This window comes from Zonotrichia leucophrys, chromosome 5 (genome assembly GCF_028769735.1).
Source record: "Zonotrichia leucophrys gambelii isolate GWCS_2022_RI chromosome 5, RI_Zleu_2.0, whole genome shotgun sequence".
NCBI lineage: Eukaryota > Metazoa > Chordata > Aves > Passeriformes > Passerellidae > Zonotrichia > Zonotrichia leucophrys.
Window position 1 is genome coordinate 62,363,857 of NC_088175.1, and position 20,170 is coordinate 62,384,026.

The following is a 20,170-nucleotide window of genomic DNA, read 5'->3' on the forward strand; positions in this document are numbered from 1 at the left end:
GCTCCTCCCACCAATGGCGAGGCGGCGGTCGCCGCAGCGGCGGCCAATGGGGAGCGGCGACGTGTGCGCGCGGGGCGGCGGCGGCGCGCGCGCGCTGGGAGCGGGAGCGGCGGCGGCGGCGGCGGCGGGAGCGGCGGAGCGGGGCCGCCGCCGCCGGGACGATGCGGCTGCGCGTCTACAAGCGCAAGGTGCTGCTGCTGGCGCTGGCGCTGGCGCTCTGCGCCCTGGCGCTCTGGGGCACCGGCGGCGGCGGCGGGCGGCGGCGGCAGCAGCAGCTGCAGCAGCAGCAGCAGCAGCGGGGCGGTCCCGGTAGCACCGGGGAGCCGCCGCGGGTCAGCGAGCCCCCGCCGGCGGTACCGCGCCGCCCCGCCGCCAACGCGTCGGTCGCCGTGGCGGCGGAGGAGCTGTCCGAGAACGCGACGCTGAGTTACCGCTCGCTCGTGTACCGCCTGAACTTCGACCAGCCGGTGCGGAACGCCGGGCGCTTCCCGGCGCGGCCCGACGTGGTGCTCGTGGTGCAGGTGCACGACCGCGCCGAGCACCTGCGGCTGCTGCTCGAGTCGCTGCGGCGGGCGCCGGGCGTGGAGAACGTGCTGCTGGTGCTGAGCCACGACCTGTGGGCCGAGGAGCTGAACCGGCTGGCGGCCCGCGTGGACTTCTGCCCGGTGCTGCAGGTGTTCTTCCCGTTCAGCATCCAGCTGTACCCGCGCGAGTTCCCGGGCCACGACCCCCGCGACTGCCCCCGCGACGTGGGCAAGGCGGCGGCGCTGCGGCTGGGCTGCATCAACGCCGAGTTCCCGGACTCGTTCGGGCACTACCGCGAGGCGCGCTTCGCGCAGACCAAGCACCACTGGTGGTGGAAGCTGCACTTCGTGTGGGAGCGCGTGCGGGCGCTGCGGGAGCACGCGGGGCCCGTGCTGTTCCTGGAGGAGGATCATTACCTGGCGCCCGACTTCTACCACGTCCTCAAGCGGCTCTGGGCGCTGCGCCAGCGCGAGTGCCCCGAGTGCCAGCTCGTGTCGCTGGGCACCTACAGCCCCGTGCGGGGCGGCTTCGCCGGCCGCGCCGACAAGGTGGAGATGAAGACGTGGAAGTCCACGGAGCACAACATGGGCATGGCCTTCGGCAGAGACACCTACCAGAAGCTCATCGAGTGCACGGACGCCTTCTGCACCTACGATGACTACAACTGGGACTGGACTCTGCAGCACTTGACTGTCTCTTGTCTTCCAAAGTTCTGGAAAGTGCTGGTTCCCGAAATCCCCAGGATTTTTCACACGGGGGACTGTGGCATGCACCACAAGAAATCCTGCAGACCGTCCACCCAGAGTGCCAAAATCGACTCTCTCTTGAACAGCAACCAACAGTACCTGTTTCCCGAGGCGATGAGTGTCAGTAAAAGGTACTCCATGGCTCCCCTGTCCCCTCACGTCAAGAACGGAGGGTGGGGAGACATCAGGGACCACGAACTCTGTAAGAGCTACCGCAGACTCCAGTGAGGACCCTCCTCGCAGCGCCTTTTCTCCTTGACTTGTCCCATTGTGTCCTTTCCAGGCACACACGTGTATAAACAGCATTTATGAGTTGGTTTCTGCTTTAATATGAATAAACATTCTTGTTAAAGGTGTCCCAAAATAGTAATCTCTCATGTTTGGCAACCACGTTTTGGAAACGGGTGACGTGCTGCAGCCCCTACGCAAAAAGTGACCTGCTGCTGTGTTTGCTGGGAGGAGGAGGAGGAGGAGGAGGAGGAGGAGGAGAACACTTTTAAGTGCATCTTTTTTGGTGCTTCAAAGCTCTGGTGGTGCCTGGGGTCCCACCCGGGGTCATCTCACGCCCGATCCCCGAGTCCCGGTTCGGTTGCGCCGCGTCGATGAATATATGAAGGATATGAAATGAAAATAAATCTCATTGTTTTTACTACGATGTAGATAAATATATGATTTTTTTAGTTCTGCCGAAATAAAAAAAAATGCCGTTGTTTTGTAAGCCTAGAGAAGTTGTTGATTGTCAGCAAAAAGATGATGTCACCTCGTGTTCCTGAAAAGCCAGGGTGGGAAGGAAGGGGGAGTTTCTCTTCTTTAATCCCAGGGGCTGGACACGTGCCATCACTCCTTCCAGCAGTGTGCATTTAACTTCATTAAGTTTTTAATGATACTCATTAATTGAGGCAGAAAAGAGTAGCAAATTGGTGGACAACACCTCTTTTGTTTGGATTTTTTTTAAAAAAAGTTGTTTCAAATGATCTGTGTGAAAAATGAAAAGTGCTGCAGTGTGGTGGGAAGGGGCTGAGCTGGGGCCACCGAGCCATCTGTGAACGCTCCAGCAGCTCCAGCGCCACTCCTGTGAACTCAGCTGTGGCAGAAGCACCTCAGCAGCTTTTGTGGAGCACAGAAATATGTCAGAGAAGGAAAATGCTGGTTTTTTCTTTGTCCAGGGGTTATTTAAGCGCAGTTGTGCGAGGTAACTGCTCCGTGTTCTGTTCCGCTGGGCCAGGCTGGCGCTGGAGCTGTGCTGGTGCTGAGCCCAGCAGGGCAGGCAGGGCAGGACACGTATCTGAACACTCTGAAACCACACGGCCACGCTGAAATGTGACAGAGGCAAAATTAACTCTCCTCTAAAGCACCTCTCAAACAAAAGCAGAAGTTGGTTCAGCAGCAGAGAGAAAGGGGAACAGGAAGTTTATTATTAGATGTGTTCTCCTGGTTATTCTGCTTTAGGGAGGTGAGAAACGCTGACACTCGAGGGAAACCAAGAAAAACAAATCTAATCTGGCTAAAGAGAATCCATTTCAGCAGTTGTAAATACTTCAGAGCAGACATGCACCCAGAGGATGTTCTTGTGCAATGGAATTTGTTCAGCTGGGGGATATCTGGGTGCTGCAGATCTGAGGCACAGCACTAGGATGGAATACAGGGTATAAATGTTGATTATTTCTAGGAGACTAATTAGAACTTCTCCGGGTAATTAGAAATTTCATTTGATTGCTAAGAATCACTGTGAGTCTAATCCTGCAGTTATCACAAAATGAAAGGTTTGGAAAATGATGACTACTGCTCAATTCCCGAGGGAGCCATTAGGCTGAGGATATATACAAATAATCCGTGAAACGTGCCAAGAGAATAAAAAATTTATGTAAACAATAAAGATACATTTTTTTTTCCAGGAGCTCACCTCCAACTGCAACTTTTCTTACAAGTAAAATTATTGCAACAAATTGGGGAATTGATAAACTGTTAACAATGGGAAGTTTTGGTGTTGCAACAGTTTCAGTGGGAACCCACGGCCTCCGTGTCACCCACCAGTACATGGGAGTCAGAACAAGCATCAAACAGGAGAAGGAAATGCTAAAACAATGAAATCAATCCAGCTGACAGAGCAGGGAGCAGCGTGTGGTGATCATGGAGGATGCGCTCGCTGCCATTCTGGGGGTTCACCTGCAGGATGGGGGACCCTGCCCAATCCCCGTCCCCATGGGAGTCAGAACAAGCATCAAACAAGAGAAGGAAATGCTAAAACAATGAAATCAATCCAGCTGATAAAGCAGGGAGCTGTGGAAGTGCACAAGGCGGTGACAAAAATGATTTGTCAAGCAGGATGCGCTCGCTGCCGTCCTGGGGCTTCACCTCTCTCAGGATGGGGGATCCTGCTCCCTGCCCATCCCCATGGGAGTCAGAACAAGCACCAAAAAAGGAAGGAAGCTCTAAAACAATGAAATCAGTCCAGCTGACAGAGCAGGGAGCTGTGGAAGCGCAGGGGGCAGCGTGTGCTGATCGCGCAGGACGCGCTCGCTGCCCTTCTCAGGGCTCACCTCCCTCGGGATGGGGCCCCCTGCCCCAGCCCCAGCCCCGTGGGAGTCAGAACAAGCAGCAAACAAGAGAATTCAATGATAAAACAAATAAATCAGTCCAGCTCATAGAGCAGGGAGCTGTGGAAGCGCAGGGGGCAGTGCGTGTGATGATCGCGCAGGACGCGCTCGCTGCCGTCCTGGGGGTTCACCTCCCTCAGGATGGGGCCCCCAGCCCCGTCCCCGTCCCCCTGCCGCCCTCCTGCCCCTGCTCCTCCTGCTGCAGCAGCACTTTCTGCATCGGGCTGGGCTCCCGCAGACCCGCCGGGAAGGGCCGAGCTGGAGGCAGGAGGCTGAGCCTGCCAACAATGGGGTGAAGCACAGCCGGCTGCCGCTCCCATTGTTCCCGGGCCCGCAGCACCTCCCCCGGCTGCAGGACACTTTGTCTCTGCCTTTGTTTCGGGGCACTTGCTCTCGCTCTGTCCGGCCAGGGCTCCCTCCGAGCTGCCAAGAGTTCCTTGTCCATCACGTTCCTGTGGCTGTCAAGGAAATAAATGAATTATTTCATAGCTGGAACAAACTGTGCACACAAAGACAGGACAGATTTGTTTCTCCAAGAGCTCAGCTCCACTGGGACAATGGGAAGTGTCCCTTTGGAAGCAGATGATGCTTAAGGTTCCAAATCGGGCTGAGATTCCATGATTCTCCTTCCAGAAGCCCAGTGAGCGAGTGCTGAGGTTTTCCTGCTCTGTGTGGGAATGAGGGGCAGGGAGTTGTTCTGTTCCCCAGCGTTTCCTGCTTTCCACTCCCCACACCCAGCCTGATCCCAAATCCCAAATCCCCAAATCCCAGCGGCCACAAATCAGCCAGGGGATCTCAACTCTTGCTGCAAGGTTGGAGTTTGCAATGAGGGAAATTCCTGGCCTGGGGGCTAATTTGGGAATTGCAGTTTGCCTCGGGAGAGGAGGAACTGGGAAAGGTGCTGTCCAACCATTTCCCCATTCCTGGGAGTTTTGGCAAAAAACTGCTGGGAATTCACAGGTCCTGTCAGTGGAGAGTCAGGACAGGGATCCATCCAAGAGCAGCTGGTTCATGGATCCAGAGACTGAGTCCCTTTCTCACACCCCCAAACCACAGGAAATTTGGGAAACACCAGGGAGTCCTTTCCAAACTGGACAGTTCTCCCACAGGAACGGGATCATGAGCTCAAGGGACCCTCAGGAATCAGCAGCTCTGTGTTGGGATGGGACTGCTGGGATGTGGTTTTTGAGTTCTATTGTGTATTTATTTTATTTTTATTTTATTTTCATTTTATTTCATTTATTTTATTTCATTTCAGTCTTATGATATGGCTGAGATAATTGTTTACAATGAGTTTACGTCTTGTTAGTAATAGTAGTAGTAGTAGTTAAAGATTTTTCTGTTACAGAACATTTTAAAAACTTTCTAGCCAGTAACATACTAAACATATTTTTCTACAATCTTAAAATCTACCTTAACCAAATCTAAAACTCAAACTATTACTTCATATCCTTACTTACTACACTATTGTAACTTTTCTACTCTCAAACTTTAAAACTAACTCTAAATTTCTCCTCTTTCTATTTTTAAAACCTGCTTTCACAACTTTCTAAAAGCCTCCTTACCTTTACTCCATTTCCCACAAACTCCACTCCTGGCCCCACACAGGAGCAGGACTGGGATGATTTAAGGGGTCCCAAAGGGACTCATCTGCTCTCCAGCATTTAGAATTCCATGTTTTGTGTCCAGCCCAGAGCAGCTGTGGAAGCTGAGCTGGATCAGTGTCTTTGGGAAGCTGCTCAGGCTCCAGCCCAGTTCCAGAGGTCAGGAGCTTCCTCTGAACTTGCCTCCCAACAGCCCAGTTACACATTAACCCAGCCCAGGGCCCTGCTTCTTCCTGCTTTTCATCCTCCCTTTAGGAAGAGTTTCATCTGAATTTTGGATGCAGTGCCTACCCAGAAATCCCAGGGAACGTGGGGGGTTTGCCTCCTCACATTTTCCTCCTCACGAAATGAACGTTTGAATTTCTTATCTGCCCATCCATTTTGCCAAGGGAGGACAATTTAATCCCTGTTCCAGGCAGAGGAGGGAGAGCCCGAATGAGGCCTCAGACTACAAGGATTGAATTTGAGACCAGTGTTTAAGATTAATAGCCTCATGTTTAATTATCTACACAACAGGAACCCACCAAGTATTCCAACACATGGACTGAATAAAGATGAGGCAGGATTCTTCCCAGACAAAACCCTCCAGGATTTCTCTACCTGTACAAGGCTGAGTGGGTGAGCTATTCCTGCAAGGAAAAATCACTTTTTTAAATGTCTGGATCACAGTTCTGCACCTTCCAAATGAAACAGAGGAGGTTTCAATCCTTTGGCGACGTGAAATGGCACGAACACAAGTTTTACTTCTGAAAACTGACATTTACACTTGCAAACAACCCCAGGCCTGGGCTTTCCCTGCTGCCCCAGGACAAAACAGGAACCAAGCTGTCTCAGTGGGATTTGATAGGATCTTGCAGAGGAACATAAATCAGCCTGTGCTGCTCCTGGGTCCTTACCTCCACCCTGATTTGAATTCTGTCCTCAGTAACATCCAGCACTTCAATTAATGGCTGCCTTTCCAGGGCTGATTGGGAGCAAGGGGAAGGGCACAAAGCAGTGCCTAGAAATCCATCAACGCTCTCCTCACTGACAAACAATCTCTCCTAAAGAAAAAGAGAGAAAACAGCAGGTTATGTTCCTTTTGTGATAAATTTCAGGGGTATTTGGGGCTAAAAACTCCCTGCAAACAATTCCCAAGTTTCACAGCACACTCAAGTCTTGACAGAGAAATTCTGCGCCAGACATTCAAAGAATGAGGTGAAATTAATTAAAACCAGCGCTTTGCTAATTTTGCTTGAAAGCACAAATCTGCATGGTATCAAATATAAAGGAAATATTATTTCTGTCTCTGGATGGGTGGCTCTCTGTGAGAAATGCTCTGTCCCAGGCTGTTCCTCCCGCTCAGGTGCGTGGTCAGGGTTTGTCTCCTGCTGCCTGCAGGAAGCACAAACCCTCCCAGCCCTCCTCGGAGAGGCCCTGCAGGATCCCCACTCCCGGATCACATCTGGATCCATCTCACAGCCGGCTGCTCTGATCTCCCTGCACACAGGCCAGGTGGAAAAAACCCAACAAAATAAAGGAGGAGAGGGATCCGCAGGCAGAGACACAGCCTGGGGCGTGTTTCCAGGCTCTTCACAAACAACCTCGAACGTGTTGCTACAGGTTCAGAGATTGAAATCAGTCACAGGTAATTAAAGGTGCTCAAATATATCCTGCAGGGGCTGTTGGATAGGAACTGCAGAGCTTCCCTGTCCCTGTGTTATTCACACATCGGCTGTGCAGGCTGAGTGAGGGGAAGGACAGACAAAATAAAATGGGCTGACCTGCACGAGCAGCTTAGGTTCTGGGAATTACCTTCCTTATTTAATTGGAAATAACAGGGACAAGTTGCAAACCTTCCACATGAAGTCACACTTTTAAATTTCTCGGTCCAGTTCAACCTTCCTGTCAGTCCAATGAAAGTTAAATTCAATTATCGCTGACATCTTGCAGACCAAGAGGCAAAAAGGCAATTCTGCACATTTTTGGCCCCCTGTGGATGGAGCCTTATGCACAGCCAGATGTCACATTGTGTCTGAGGTACAAAATTTAACTGTTATCTTGAAAATAAAAACAAACCAGGACTGGAAAAATCAGCCAGAGTCCTATTTTTTCCACTAGTTAAATTAGAAACCACAATATGGAAAGTCATAACACACAAACTGTTGGTTTTCCAAGGCAGAGCACTGGATTCATTTTCTATCCAGCAAGATTACAATCCAGGCAAGGAGCCAGCGCTGGATGCTGGGATGGTTTGGGGAGAGATTACAGGCAGCAGCAGAGCTGCCCTGCCTGAAAAGCCTCTCAGAACATCCCTGCTCTGCATTTCTGCATGCAAAGCCTAAAAACTCCCATTGCCTGGTGCTGCATCCCCTGCTGCCTGCAGAGAGGGATGTGCCAGAGCTCCAGGCTGGCTCCAGGGAAGGGGCCAGAGCACAGAGCACAGCACAGGCTGCAAACACAAAATCTGGGCAGCACCAGAATCCCACAGGCTCCTGAACTCCATCCCTGGGCAGCCCAGCAGGAGAATTCCCAGCTCTGCCCTGGAAAAATCAAATTTTTCTCCCAGCAGAAAAATGCAAGTCAGGGAATCACAGCACGGTTTGGTTGGAGGGAGCCTCACAGCTCATCCATCCCATTCCTACCCCTGCCATGGGATATTTCAGGAGCTCTCATTGCCTTCCACTAGACCAGCCTGCACCAAGTCCCATCCTACTTTTCCTCCATAAAATGAGGAAAATCATCTCTTTTCCCTCTGAATCTGCCCCTGGCACCCGTGGCTGTGTGAGGAACACCCTCTCCCCCTCAGAGCAATCAGGACTTTGCAATTTGGCCACAAACGCCCTGAATCTTTCTGCAGAATTTCTTCCTGATTAAAGAAAAATAATTTGTTTTCTTCACCGAAAATACAGTTAGAAAACAAAAACTGAATGGGAGGTCTATTATCAGGAGAGGTTCCACTATTCCAGAGGGTGCTGGCACTGCCCAGGGAATGGGCACAGCCCCAGAGCTCCAGGAGTGCCAGGGATGCCCAGGGTGGGATTTTGGGGGTCTGGGCAGGGCAGGAGCTGCCCTGGATGATCCCTGTGATTCCATAATGATTTCATAATTCCGTGATTAATCAGTGCTTCAAATGAGGATAAAAAGGAACCCCTTGTGCTGCTGCTCTGTTAATCCTGACTCACTGCACAAACCAATTGTACCAAGTTTCCCCAGCCCAGCACTGAATTCCCAGCAGTATTTACCATTTTATCCAATTTTACCAAGTTTCCCCAGCCCAGCACTGAATTCCCAGCAGTATTTACCATTTTATCCAATTGTACCAAATTTCCCCCAGCCCAGCACTGAATTCCCAGCAGTATTTACCATTTTATCCAATTTTACCAAGTTTCCCCCGGCCCAGCACTGAATTCCCAGCAGTATTTACCATTTTATCCAATTTTACCAAATTTCCCCCAGCCCAGCACTGAATTCCCAGCAGTATTTACCATTTTATCCAATTTTTCCAAGTTTCCCCCAGCCCAGCACTGAATTCCCAGCAGTATTTACCATTTTTTCCCATCCCTACCCCACGGCTGCCATAAATCAGGCCCTGGGGTGTGTTTGTTGTCAGCAAGGTGATTCTCATTAGCCTGCTCCACCAGGCACTGGAACTCAGACTTTGCATTCACCGAGGCATTTCTATTGCTGCAGATGTTATCAGAGCACAGACCTTGGGAAAAAATGATCCAGGAATTTATTCTAAAGCCTGCTCTGCCTCCCAAGCCAGAGCAAACAGAGGACAACCATCTGCAGCTGATTTCAATGACCCTGTAAAATAATTCTTCAATTGAAGCCGTTTATTTTCTGGTATTTATGATGCTCTCTTAGCAACTTTGAATTTAATTTGTTTTTCCCTGCACACGCTGTCATCTGCTGTTTGGAACACATTCATTCTTCCCTGTGACTAAACTGAGACCAAATTAACATAAACCTTAGCAGGATGGCTTTGGTTTCTGGAACATTCATCGTTCAAAGCCGTCCCTGTGTCTCCCAGCACCGGGAGCTCCCCTTGCCCCCAGCTCTCAGATGGGCTCATTCTGCTTCCATTTCTCACACTGGAGACACTTTCCATCCAGAGTCACCTCCCACACAGCCTGCAAGCTTGAAAAGCAGGACAGATTTCAGGCTTAAATTATTTTGGTGGTTCCTGTAATGAGAAGATCAGGGAATCTCAGAATGGGTTGGGTTGGGAGGGGAATTAAATCCCATCCAGTTCCAACCCTTCCACTGTCCCAGGCTGCTCCAAACCCATCCAAGCTGGCCTTGGGCACTTCCAGGGATGGGGCAGCCACAACTTCTCTCATCCAAACCCAACAGCTGATGCCAATATGGGAAAGGACCTGGATTTCCTGAGCTCTGCATTTGTGGGTTCCCAGCACGAACCAGCTCTGAGGGCTGAGAATTTGAACCTCAAAGTTTTGGTACTGAAATGAAAACTTTTCTGAGGTGCTCATGACTGCAAAGATGCTCTGATGAGCTTCATCAGCAGGTTAATAACATTTCCTGACATAACTGTTTTGTGTAGTCATGGTATTCCCAAAATGCAGCTACCAATTAAAGACTATTCAGAAATTAGTTTGTTTTATAGCAGAAGCAAACTAATTATGGTCCTTAATGTAGCTTGGGAAAGGGATTACCTTGAAAAATGTGAAATAATAAGTTTGTTGTGTTCTCCTTCTTTGTCCTTCTCTGACCTCCCAAAAAACTTGCCAAGAGTCTCGAAATGCTGAGCACAGAATTAACTGAACCAAAAATAAACTCTTGGAGGATTACATTCAACAGCCCCAGTTTGCAGCAGCATCTTCTTAGAAGTAACCCCTGACTATTACAAAAAGTCTTTATAGGAGCTTGGAAATGGAAAATTATAACTCCAAATAGCCTGGAAATGAGAGCAAAGCAGCTCTCCAGGATGGATTTCTCCATGAAAGGTGGGAAAGGTTTAAAACATCCACGTCTGGCAGTCCCAACACGGCCCTCAAGGCCTCATGCTTGGCTGACTCCACAACCAAGGAACACTTTCATCCACAAGAGCCCAAACTCTGAGCTCAGTGAGGACAAGGACAGCCCAGCATGGCCCAAGGGGGCACTTCCAGCCCTTGGGGGGAATTACAGTCCATGGGGGCATTTCCAGTCCATGGGGGCATTTCCAGTCCATGGGGGCATTTCCAGGCCTTGGGGACACTTCCAGCCCTTGGCCTTTTCCACATGGTCCCAGTACCAAGGGCAACAGAACTTTGGCACCTCCAGCTCCACAAAAGTGATGTAGGGAAATGTAGATGGGATATTGGGAACTGGGAATTCCTGGCTGGGAGGGTGGGCAGGCCCTGGCACAGGTGCCCAGAGCAGCCGTGGCTGCCCCTGCATCCCTGGCAGTGCCCAAGGCCAGGCTGGATCAGCCCAGATCACCTTACCAGGCCTCAGCCTCTTGTAGGGGCACTTATCCCAAAATCCCAGAATGGTTTGGGTGGGAAGGGACCTTAAAACCCACCCAGTGCCCCCCTGGGACACCTCCCACTGTCCCAGGGTGCTCCAAGCTCCAATGTCCAACCTGGGGATCCAGGGGCAGCCACAGCTGCTCTGGCAATTCCAGCCCAGCCAGGAATTCCCAATTCCCAATCTCCCATCCATCCCTGCCCTCTGGCACTGGGAGCCATTCCCTGGCTCCTGTCCCTCCATCCCTTGTCCCCAGTCCCTCTGCAGCTCTCCTGGAGCCCCTTCAGGCCCTGCCAGGGGCTCTGAGCTCTCCCTGGAGCCTTCTCCTCTCCAGGGAACATTCCCAGCTCCCCCAGCCTGGCTCCAGCCCTTGGAGCAGCTCTGTGGCCTCTCTGGACTGGCTCCAACAGCTCCAAATTTTTTTTACCAGCTGCTTTCTGAAGGAAAAAGCACCAGGAGCCTCCAAAGGGTCTCCTTCCCAAGGCACTGGTGGCTGTGCCAAGCAGAAAAATCACACCCATGTAGAACATCCTGCATGGAGGCCTCAGCACTCCCAGAAAAGTTAAACAAAATTCCCCTAAGTCTGAGCAATTCCCATTTGGATCCCTCACACACAGCCTAGCTCAGGGCCAGCTCCAACCATGAGCTCCTCAGGAATGTTCAATATAATCTTTTTCAGCCTCTAAATGTAAAAAAAAAAAAAAAAACAAAAAAAAAAAACAAAACCAGAGCAATGCATAGGAAAGCAGAGGAAATATTTCCTCTGTTTTCCTCTGCTCCTGCTGCTCTCTGGAGCCCCGGGGGGGTTTGTGTGAGTTAAATCTGAATATTCTCCACAAGATCTGACAGGGCTTTAGGAAAGGGACGGGCTGGCTGCAGTTCCCTGCCCAGCACGGGGCACCCAGGGGGAATGGCCAGAGCAACGAGCACACATCCTCTGCACAGCCCCACTGCAGGCCCCTGAGCGGGGCAGGAAGGGTGGGATCGGTGGGAATTCCTGCAGGAACCAGGCTCTTTCTAATCCCATGGAAATGAGCAGACACGACCCCAAAACTGCAGAATTCATTCCCCGCCAGTTGTGTTTCACATCTCCAAGGACTGAGCCCCCAGGTCTGAGCAGCTCCAGAAAACTGCTTTTTATTTCTGTTAGGAATCCAGCATTTAACCCCAGCAGGCCACACATTCCCAGACATTCCAAGTGCTTTCCAAAGGCACAATTTCCATAATTGCCCAGCTCCAGCAGTACCAGAAACCAGGACATGTTCTCAGAATCCCTGCCTGGCAGGCTTACAAATTGTATTAATGGTTATTTAACTCCCAACCCTTCTCCTTCGTCATTTTCTCCCCAGGCTGTGTTGTCTGGAAATGAAAGGGAATTCTCTGATTTCCCAAGAGTTTCCCTGCCTGAATTCCCAGGATTTAAGCACAAAGTGTGGAAGGTTATGGAGGATGAACTGCAGTGAAGAGCAATGGGGAGAGCACAGCCCATGGCTGGAATTTTGAGGCAAAAAGCAGAGATTTTGGCACTGGGGAAATCAGGCAGCTTCCTCAGGTTAGGAAATGATTCCCTGGAAAAAATGGGCCTGGAGCAGGATCAGCACTGTGGCCTCTGGTACGGTGACAAAAGGTGAATTTTAAACCCCTGATATGTGTGACCCTAAGCTCACAACACTCAAAGTTACGGAATCTTGATTTTTACAGGATTCCTGGTCACCATAACCAGTCATAGAACCAGGAGGATGGAAAAGATCTCTGAGATGATCAGGTCCAAGTGCAGAGTGGAGATTCTTTTTGGCCAAGGAGTGAATTTCCACTGCTCACAGTGCAAGTGCAGGGAGGAGCAGGGCACTGCAGAGATTTCCTGGACACAGGCATTTGCTGGGTGGGAATTCCAAGGGCTCAGCATCTGTGGAAACTGAGCTCCAGAGAGATCCTCTCCCAGCACAGGGACTGCACTGCAGAAGGAAAAGCAGCTCCTGAAGTTCTGTTCAAGCATGGATGAGCCCAAGCCATTCTTCCACCAGCACATGGGTCAGACCAGCTCCAAGGAGGAACTGGAATTTAATGGGAATGATTTGGGCAGGCACTGAACGGCCACCACGGCATGGAGGGGCAGCCTCTGAATAACCCAGGGAGGAATCTGCTCCATGGACACCACAGCAACCCCAGGCTCCATCAGCCTCCCAGAACGGAGCAGAGCAGGAATTCCAGAGCTGTCAAAAACATTGGACGGGGCTTGGAGCAACCTGGGGTAGGGAAAGGTGTCCCTGCCCGTGGAACTGGTTCAGCTTTAAGATCCCTCCCAACCCAAACCATTCCTTGATTCACTTTTGCCAGGCACCATCCTCTGGAGAGAGGAGATGGCCAACAAGCTGATTGGGAGGTGGAGGATAAAATTCCTGCTCCAGGATGATTCCTGCTCCAGCATAAGATTCCTGCTCCAGGATAAAATTCCTGCTCCAGGATGAGATTTCTGCTTCAGGATGAGATTCCTGCTCCAGGATGAGATTCCTGCTCCAGGATGAGATTTCTGCTCCAGGATAAAATTCCTGCTCCAGGATGATTCCTGCTCTAGGATAAGATTCCTGCTCCAGGATAAATTCCTGCTCCAGGATAAAATTTCTGTTCCAGGATAAAACTCCTGCTCCAGGATAAGATTCCTGCTCCAGTATGAAATTCTTGCTCCAGGATAAGATTCCTGCTCCAGGATTCAGGATAAAATTCCTGCTCCAGGATAAGATTCCTGCTCCAGGATGAAAGACTTGCTGCAGGATAAGATCCCTTCTCCAGGATGATTCCTGATCCTGGATAAGATTCCTGCTTTGGGATAAGATTCTTGCTGCAGAATAAAATTCCTGCTCCAGGATAAAACTCCTGCTCCAGGATAAGATTCCTGCTGCAGGATGAGATTCTGCTCCAGGATGAGATTCCTGCTCCAGGATGAGATTCCTGCTCCAGGATGAGATTCCTGCTCCAGGATAAGATTCCCACTGGCCTCGCCCCAAGCTCCCTCCAGGCCCTGCTCTGCTCTCTGCATGACTGATGTGGCTCCTTACAGGTCTCAGTGCAAGAACAGCTCTGATTTATAGAACGAGACTCCAGGCAGGAAAAGCCCCAAGGTGGCATCAGACAAATTGAGGGAATCAACACAAGTAGCAGAAAAGCGACCAGGAACAAATGGTTAATGGCCAGAAGGCAGCAAGTAATAGTGGCTCTAATTAAATATTCATTTTTCTCCCCTCACTCTGAGCAGCTCTCAGGCACTTTGGGGAAATAGCAGAGATTTGAAAAAAAGCAAACAGGACAAATGACTTCAGTTTATTTCTCCTGCTGCAATTTGCAGTGTCCAGCAGGACTGGAGGCCAGGAGAATCTCCTGGAGTCTGCTGTGAATGAATGGCCAGGAAGCTGATGAGTAATGCCCAACCTCTTTCTCCTACTCCACCCAAAACATTTTGCAATATGTAATAAAATCACCACATTCAAAGGGTTTTTGTAACTCACAAAGCCAAAACTCTCATTACTGGGTGGCCTTTTAAAACCTTTCAATCACAAAATGTTCCTCCAATTGCAATAACAAATCCATACCCCAAACTTGCAGCCTCCACCGTGTTCACCACCGACCCGTGTTCCCAAGTGCCACATCCCCAGGTTCTCTGAGCATTCCCAGGGATGGGGACTCCCTCAGCGCCCTGGGCAGCCTCAGGACCTGCACAGGGAGCAGGCAGGAGTTTACACAGTGGCTTTTTTGACGTGGCAGCAGCAGGCAGTGCCAGATCCCAGCAGAGAACAGCAGCACTGAGTGTTCTGTGGCCCCACTTGCACAGACTTGCAGGCTCCTGCTCGGGTGAGAGCAAAGGAAATGCTCAGCAAACAGCTCAGCGTGGGTGGCTCTCCATAAATTCATCATCTTTGAGACTTCCCCGAAATGATCAGCTCCTCCTTCACAGGAATTGCTGCTGTAAAAGGTGCGGGGCTGCTAAATGGCAAACTCCACGTGGTTTCAGCTGCGCAAACACTAATTGGATAAATATCTCTCAAAACCATGCACGAGTCATTTCTGGTTGGAGAAATGGAGCAATGGAGCTGCCCCAAGCCAAGTCCATCCCTGTGGATGTGCCTGAAGCCTGCCAGCTTCCTGGACGTGCAATCCCACTGCACGTGACCCAGACTGCAGAGCATTTTATTGCTCTCAGCTCCAGCCAAACTCCAAATCCCATGGCTGGAAGGTTGCACAAGAGCTGGGCAGCTTTAATCCCTGCTCATGAGAAACTGTCTGCAAGTCTGAGCTCACAGAGGAACGTGGCTCTGCACAGAACTCCTGTGAGTGGCTCTGGCCAAACAGTGTCACAAGGTGGGCATCCCTTTGGGGACACTGGATGCAGTGTCCCACCACAGAAGCATCACTGCCCAACAACCCATCAAATAGAAAATACTAAATTAGAGTCACATTCAGACAGAGCAGGTGAAGATTTGCCCCAGCAAAGCAGGACAGGTCACAGCTGCTGCTGGCTGCTCTGCTCTGCTTCAACTGCTGGGGGTTCCAGTGGCTGTAAATGGGAATTCTGTCCCAAAACACAGACACTGGGACACTCCCCTACACTTCATGACGGTGTGTGTAAGCCTGGTGGATCCTAAAGAGCTTTCTTTGTGTGAACAGGCTGCACGAGCAGTTTTCAGGGCATTAAAAGTGAGCACTAAGGACATGGAGGACACAGGCACCGTTTTCATTCATCACCAGAATTTCCCTTAGACAGAAATGTCATTCCAATTCCAAGGGTGACGGTGTCAGCTCCACGGTGTGACCTTGTGCAAGGCCCGCACAAATCGGGTCCGGCACTGAGGGAGGAGGCTCCGAGCTGCCCCTCGCACCTCCCCGAGGCAGCGCTGGCAAACAGCACTCAAACAGCACTCAAACGGCAGCCACGGCCAGCACCGGGCAGGGGGGAAATACCGAGCTGGGCCTCGCGTCAGGTACGGGAAAAATGCGGATTTTATATGTGGCTTTTCGCAATTATTCAAATGAATATTATGTGTGTGGTGTTAGAAAGTGATGCTGTGTTAACTCTCTTAAATAGTGAGTTAAATATAGTTTTAGGTTTTAACATAAGGTTAAAATAGAAACGATGCTATGTAGGATACTTTCTTTAAAGAAAGGACTTGCACTGAGATAGCAGCCACAGGACACCTGAATCTTTCAGAGAAAGAGAATTCATTGCTCCATTATCAGGAGAAATGAACTTCTTCCTGCCTCGAAGGCACTGTCAGGATTCAGAGGAAGAAGCTGACACTGCCCAGACAGAATCCTGTGTTTGAATGGAATTTATGCATCATGGATGAGCTGTATGAATATGCAACAGGCTGTTGCTTTTAAGGGTTAATCCTCTGTTATGGAAGCCAGACCTCACCATATGGGGATACTCCTTTCGGGAGGCACATCCTGAAGACAACTAAATCACAACAGTGTATAGAATTGTGACGTAAAAATTTGGAATAGAAACTGCTGATGAGTAAAAATTGGGAATAGAAACTGCTGAGAAAGCTGATGAGTACCCCTATAAATACCTGTGAGCCTCAACTATTGGGGTGCAGTCGGAGGGAAAACTTCCCCCACTGTAGCCAGCGCTGTATTGCTCATACTTATTATAATAATTATAAATATATATATAAAATATATTATATATATTATGAGGTTATTGCTCATAATTATTAATAAATTGATTGCTGCTTGAATACTGGCCTACTCAAGCATCTCATTTAAAACACAGGTGACACCCAGGCGTGCCAGCAGCGTTACCTGCAGGGCGGAGGGCTCGGGGCCGAAGCTGAAGCCGTCCCAGAGCCCGGTGCTGCCGGGGGCCTTGGCCAGCCCCACCACGGCGTTGTGGGCAGAGACGCTGACGCTGCTCTCGGGGCTCAGCAGCGCTGCGGAGCGAGGGAAGCGCAGGAACAGGGCGAAGGCGGCGCGCTCGGTGCGGAAGCGGAGGCTGTAGTGGTGCGCGCCCACATGCCCGCGGAGGCTCTGCGGCTCAATGCCGGGCACCAGCAGCAGCAGCGTGACCGACACCTCGTCCTGCCGGGCACGGAACGGAGGGCATGTGGCCGTGTCAACGGCGGGGCCCTCGGGGGCCTGCAGGGCTGCGGCGGGGATGGCCATGGGGACAGCGGCACCGGGGCAGGGCAGGGCCGGCGGCGCGGTGCGGGATTCTGAGGGGGGAGCAGCGGCGGTGAAGGGATCAGAGCGGGGGTCAGTGCTTGGACCAGCGGGGGGTGCAGAGGTTGGATCAATGGGAGGTTCAGCGGGGGGTTCAGCAGGGGAGTCAGCTAAGGGTTCAGAGGCTGGATCAATGGCGGGTTCAGTGGGGGGTTCAGAGGTTGGATCAATGGCGGGTTCAGAGGTTGGATCCAGAGCAGATTCAGCAGGAGGTTCAGAGATTGGATCAGTGGCGGGTTCAGCAGAGGTTTCAGAGGTTGGATCAGGGGCAGGTTCAGAGGTTGGATCAGTAGCTGATTCAGTAACAGGTTCAGAGGTTGGATCAGTGGCGGATTCAGAGGTTGGATCAGGAGCAGGTTCAGAGGTTGGATCACTGGCAGATTCAGAGGTTGGATCAGTAGCTGGTTCAGCAGGGGGTGCAGAGGTTGGATCAGGAGCAGGTTCAGAGGTTGGATCAGTGGCGGGTTCAGAGGTTGCATCAGTGGCGGGTTCAGAGGCTGGATCAGGGGCAGATTCAGAGGTTGGATCAGTAACAGGTTCAGAGGTTGGATCAGGAGCAGGTTCAGAGGTTGGATCAGGGGCAGGTTCAGAGGTTGGATCAGTAGCAGGTTCAGCAGGGGGTGCAGAGGTTGGATCAGTGGAGGGTTCAGAGGTTGGATCAGGAGCAGGTTCAGAGGTTGGATCAGTGGAGGGTTCAGAGGGGGGTTCAGCAGGGGAGTCAGCAAAGGGTTCAGAGGTTGGATCAACGGGAGGTTCACCCGAGGGTTCTGTGAGGGAATCACAGAGTGGTTCTAGGGGCGGTTCAGCGAGGGGCTCGGCAGACGGACCAGCGGGAGGATCACAACGTGGGTCAGGGTCAGCCGGGGGCTCGGTGAGCGGATCACCGGGCTCCCCGCCGCCACACGTGCCCCGGGCCGCGCCGCCAGGCCCGAGTTCCGGGGGAGGAGCCGCTCCGCCGCCCGCCTCTGCCGGCCCTGCCCCCGCCTCGGCCTCCTCCAGCCGCTCCCCGGCCGGGCCCGGCGGTTCCCGCGGGCCGGGCGGCAGCACCACGGGCAGCGTGACCTGCAGCTGCCGCTGGGCCCGGTTGAAGGCGGCCCGGCCGCCGCTCTCGTCCACGTCGTAGGGGAGGCGGAGGCGCAGGCGGTAGGCGGGACAGCGCGAGTCCAGGCGCAGCTCCCGCCCGCGGATCTCCAGCTCCGCCTGCTCTGCAGAGCGCAGCAGCGGCAGCTCCACCGTCACCACCAGCTCCCGCGGCACCGGGCTGGGCGCCGAGTCGCGGCAGTGCCGGTAGTCCTGCAGGTCCACGTAGGAGCGGTGGCGGATGCTCCAGCGCGGCGTGGTGGGGCCGGAGGGCGGCGGGGGCGCGGCGGGCGAGGAGGCTCTGGCGGCGGGCGGCGGGGGAGCGGCGGGCGGGAAGGGGAAGGGCGGCAGCGGGGACTCGCCGTCGTCGGGCGGCTTCGGGGCGCCGCCGGGCAGCGGGGAGCGGATGACGGGCGCCTGCGGGATGCCCTTGTAGGAGACCCCTCGCAGGATGGCGGCGTTGTTGCGGTCCAGCCGCACCCCGCACTGGCTCTCCACGGCCTCCAGCGCCGTGTCGCGGAGCAGGCGGCGGAAGCGGGCGCTGCGGGCGGCCAGGCGCAGCGTCGCGGGGTGGAACACCACGTCGTACAGGAGGCGGCGGCGGCCGGCGGGGCGCAGCTCCTCGCGGCCCGGGGCCAGGCTGTAGGGCAGCTCCCAGCGCTGCCCGCCGCGCTCGGCGCGGGCCCGCGGCTCCCCCATCAGCGGGTTGCTGCAGACATTGATGTAGCAGCGGCGGGAGCCCTCCTGGCTCGTCCGCAGCACGAAGCCCGGTGTCGGGTGCACGAAGCGCACCTCCACGCCGCGCTCCCGCTCCAGCGCCGCCACCTCCTCCTCGTACAGCCGCCGCTGCTCGGGGTCGGTGAGCTCGGCCGCGAACTCCGCGAACAGAGCGCGGAACTGCTCGTCGCGGAAGGCGCGCCGGAGCCGCTCCGCCTCCTCGGCGCTGAGGTTCAGGTCGTGCAGCCGCTCTGCGCTCGCCATGGCCCCGGCACGGCTCGGTTCGGCCTGGCCGGGAGCGCTGCTGTGGGGACGCCGATCAAGATGGCGGCCGTTGCCGTGGTGACGGTAAACAAGATGGCGGCGCTGGCGCGGCCGTTGCTATGGAGACGGCAAACAGCATGGCGGGCCCTCCCTCAGGGCCGAGGCCTCCCCGTCCCGGCCTCGCCTTTCCCCTCCCCTCAGCGGCTTCCAGCCAGCAGCCCTGGCATCAGCAGGGCTGCATTCCCACCCTCATCTCCTCATCCTTCTGCAAAGTGTAGTTCCCTTCCCATGTGGAGCTCTGAGCTCCACTGCCATCCCCTCACAGAGCAGCTTTAAATCCTCAGCAGGCCCAGCTGCCCTCAGAGCCCATATCCTGCTGTCCCTCCTCCTTCCTGCTGTGAAAAACCAGGTTCACTTTCCTGGTAAAGTTTAAAAGTTTCATAAAGGACAGTAGGATACAAAAATAAAGCAAAGGTAACAGCTGGGTGCTTGGCATTCAGCCAAGAGCACTCCTGCTATTTTGGAGAAACCCTTTACTATTATATTTTTACTATATCGTCTTTCTATTGTATCAGCCTACTGCATATTCATCATTATGCATATTTAAACTTTCCCCCAAACTAGTTTATGGGTTCTAAGAACTGTTCAGCATTGGGTCCACCTTTTCAGAGCATGCACATTTTTTGCTGTGGTTTTAGTCCATTATCATCGCCTCAGTCTGTATTTTGCTCTGTAATTTTTACACACAGGTGTTGATAGCAGTAGGGTCTCCATCACACATTCACTGAGGCAGTTCAATTATCACAAGCATAACTAGATCAGCTGTTTCACTACTATGTGTAAGTTTAGTTAACAGCAGAAATAAAAACTGTATAGCAAAGTTACTTTCACATTATACATATAGAATCCAATTTTTTTAGTATTTTTGAAAAGCCAGTAAAAATCCCACCCCCATTTCCAGGCTATTTGC

General features: G+C 52.7%; 2 protein-coding genes across 2 annotated transcripts; one reads left to right on the forward strand and one right to left on the reverse strand.

Annotated features, from left to right (window-relative positions):
- The first annotated feature begins 131 nt into the window (after nt 1-131).
- On the forward strand, nt 132-1,989 carry MGAT2 (alpha-1,6-mannosyl-glycoprotein 2-beta-N-acetylglucosaminyltransferase). The gene has a single exon (XM_064716013.1). The coding sequence runs from the start codon at nt 162-164 to the stop codon at nt 1,497-1,499; it is 1,338 nt and encodes a 445-aa protein (XP_064572083.1). The 5' UTR covers nt 132-161; the 3' UTR covers nt 1,500-1,989.
- Nucleotides 1,990-2,664: 675 nt separating this feature from the next.
- DNAAF2 (dynein axonemal assembly factor 2) lies at nt 2,665-19,200 on the reverse strand. The gene is made up of 4 exons (XM_064716009.1): nt 17,816-19,200; nt 16,723-17,563; nt 6,369-6,515; nt 2,665-4,326 (listed from the first exon to the last, which is right to left on the reverse strand). The coding sequence occupies exons 1-4, from the start codon at nt 19,198-19,200 to the stop codon at nt 3,904-3,906; spliced, it is 2,796 nt and encodes a 931-aa protein (XP_064572079.1). The 3' UTR covers nt 2,665-3,903.
- Between the last annotated feature and the right edge of the window lie 970 nt (nt 19,201-20,170).

Coding starts and splice junctions, on each gene's coding strand:
- MGAT2 (XM_064716013.1), top strand. CDS start 162: ATGCGGCTGCGCGTCTACAAGCGCAAGGTGCTGCTGCTGGCGCTGGCG.
- DNAAF2 (XM_064716009.1), bottom strand. CDS start 19,200: ATGGCGAGCGCAGAGCGGCTGCACGACCTGAACCTCAGCGCCGAGGAG. Junction 17,564..17,815: donor GAACCCTCCACTGATCCAAC/CTCTGAACCTGC, acceptor TCCTGATCCAAC/CTCTGCACCCCCTGCTGAAC. Junction 4,327..6,368: donor GAATTCAAATCAGGGTGGAG/GTAAGGACCCAG, acceptor TTTCCTTGACAG/CCACAGGAACGTGATGGACA.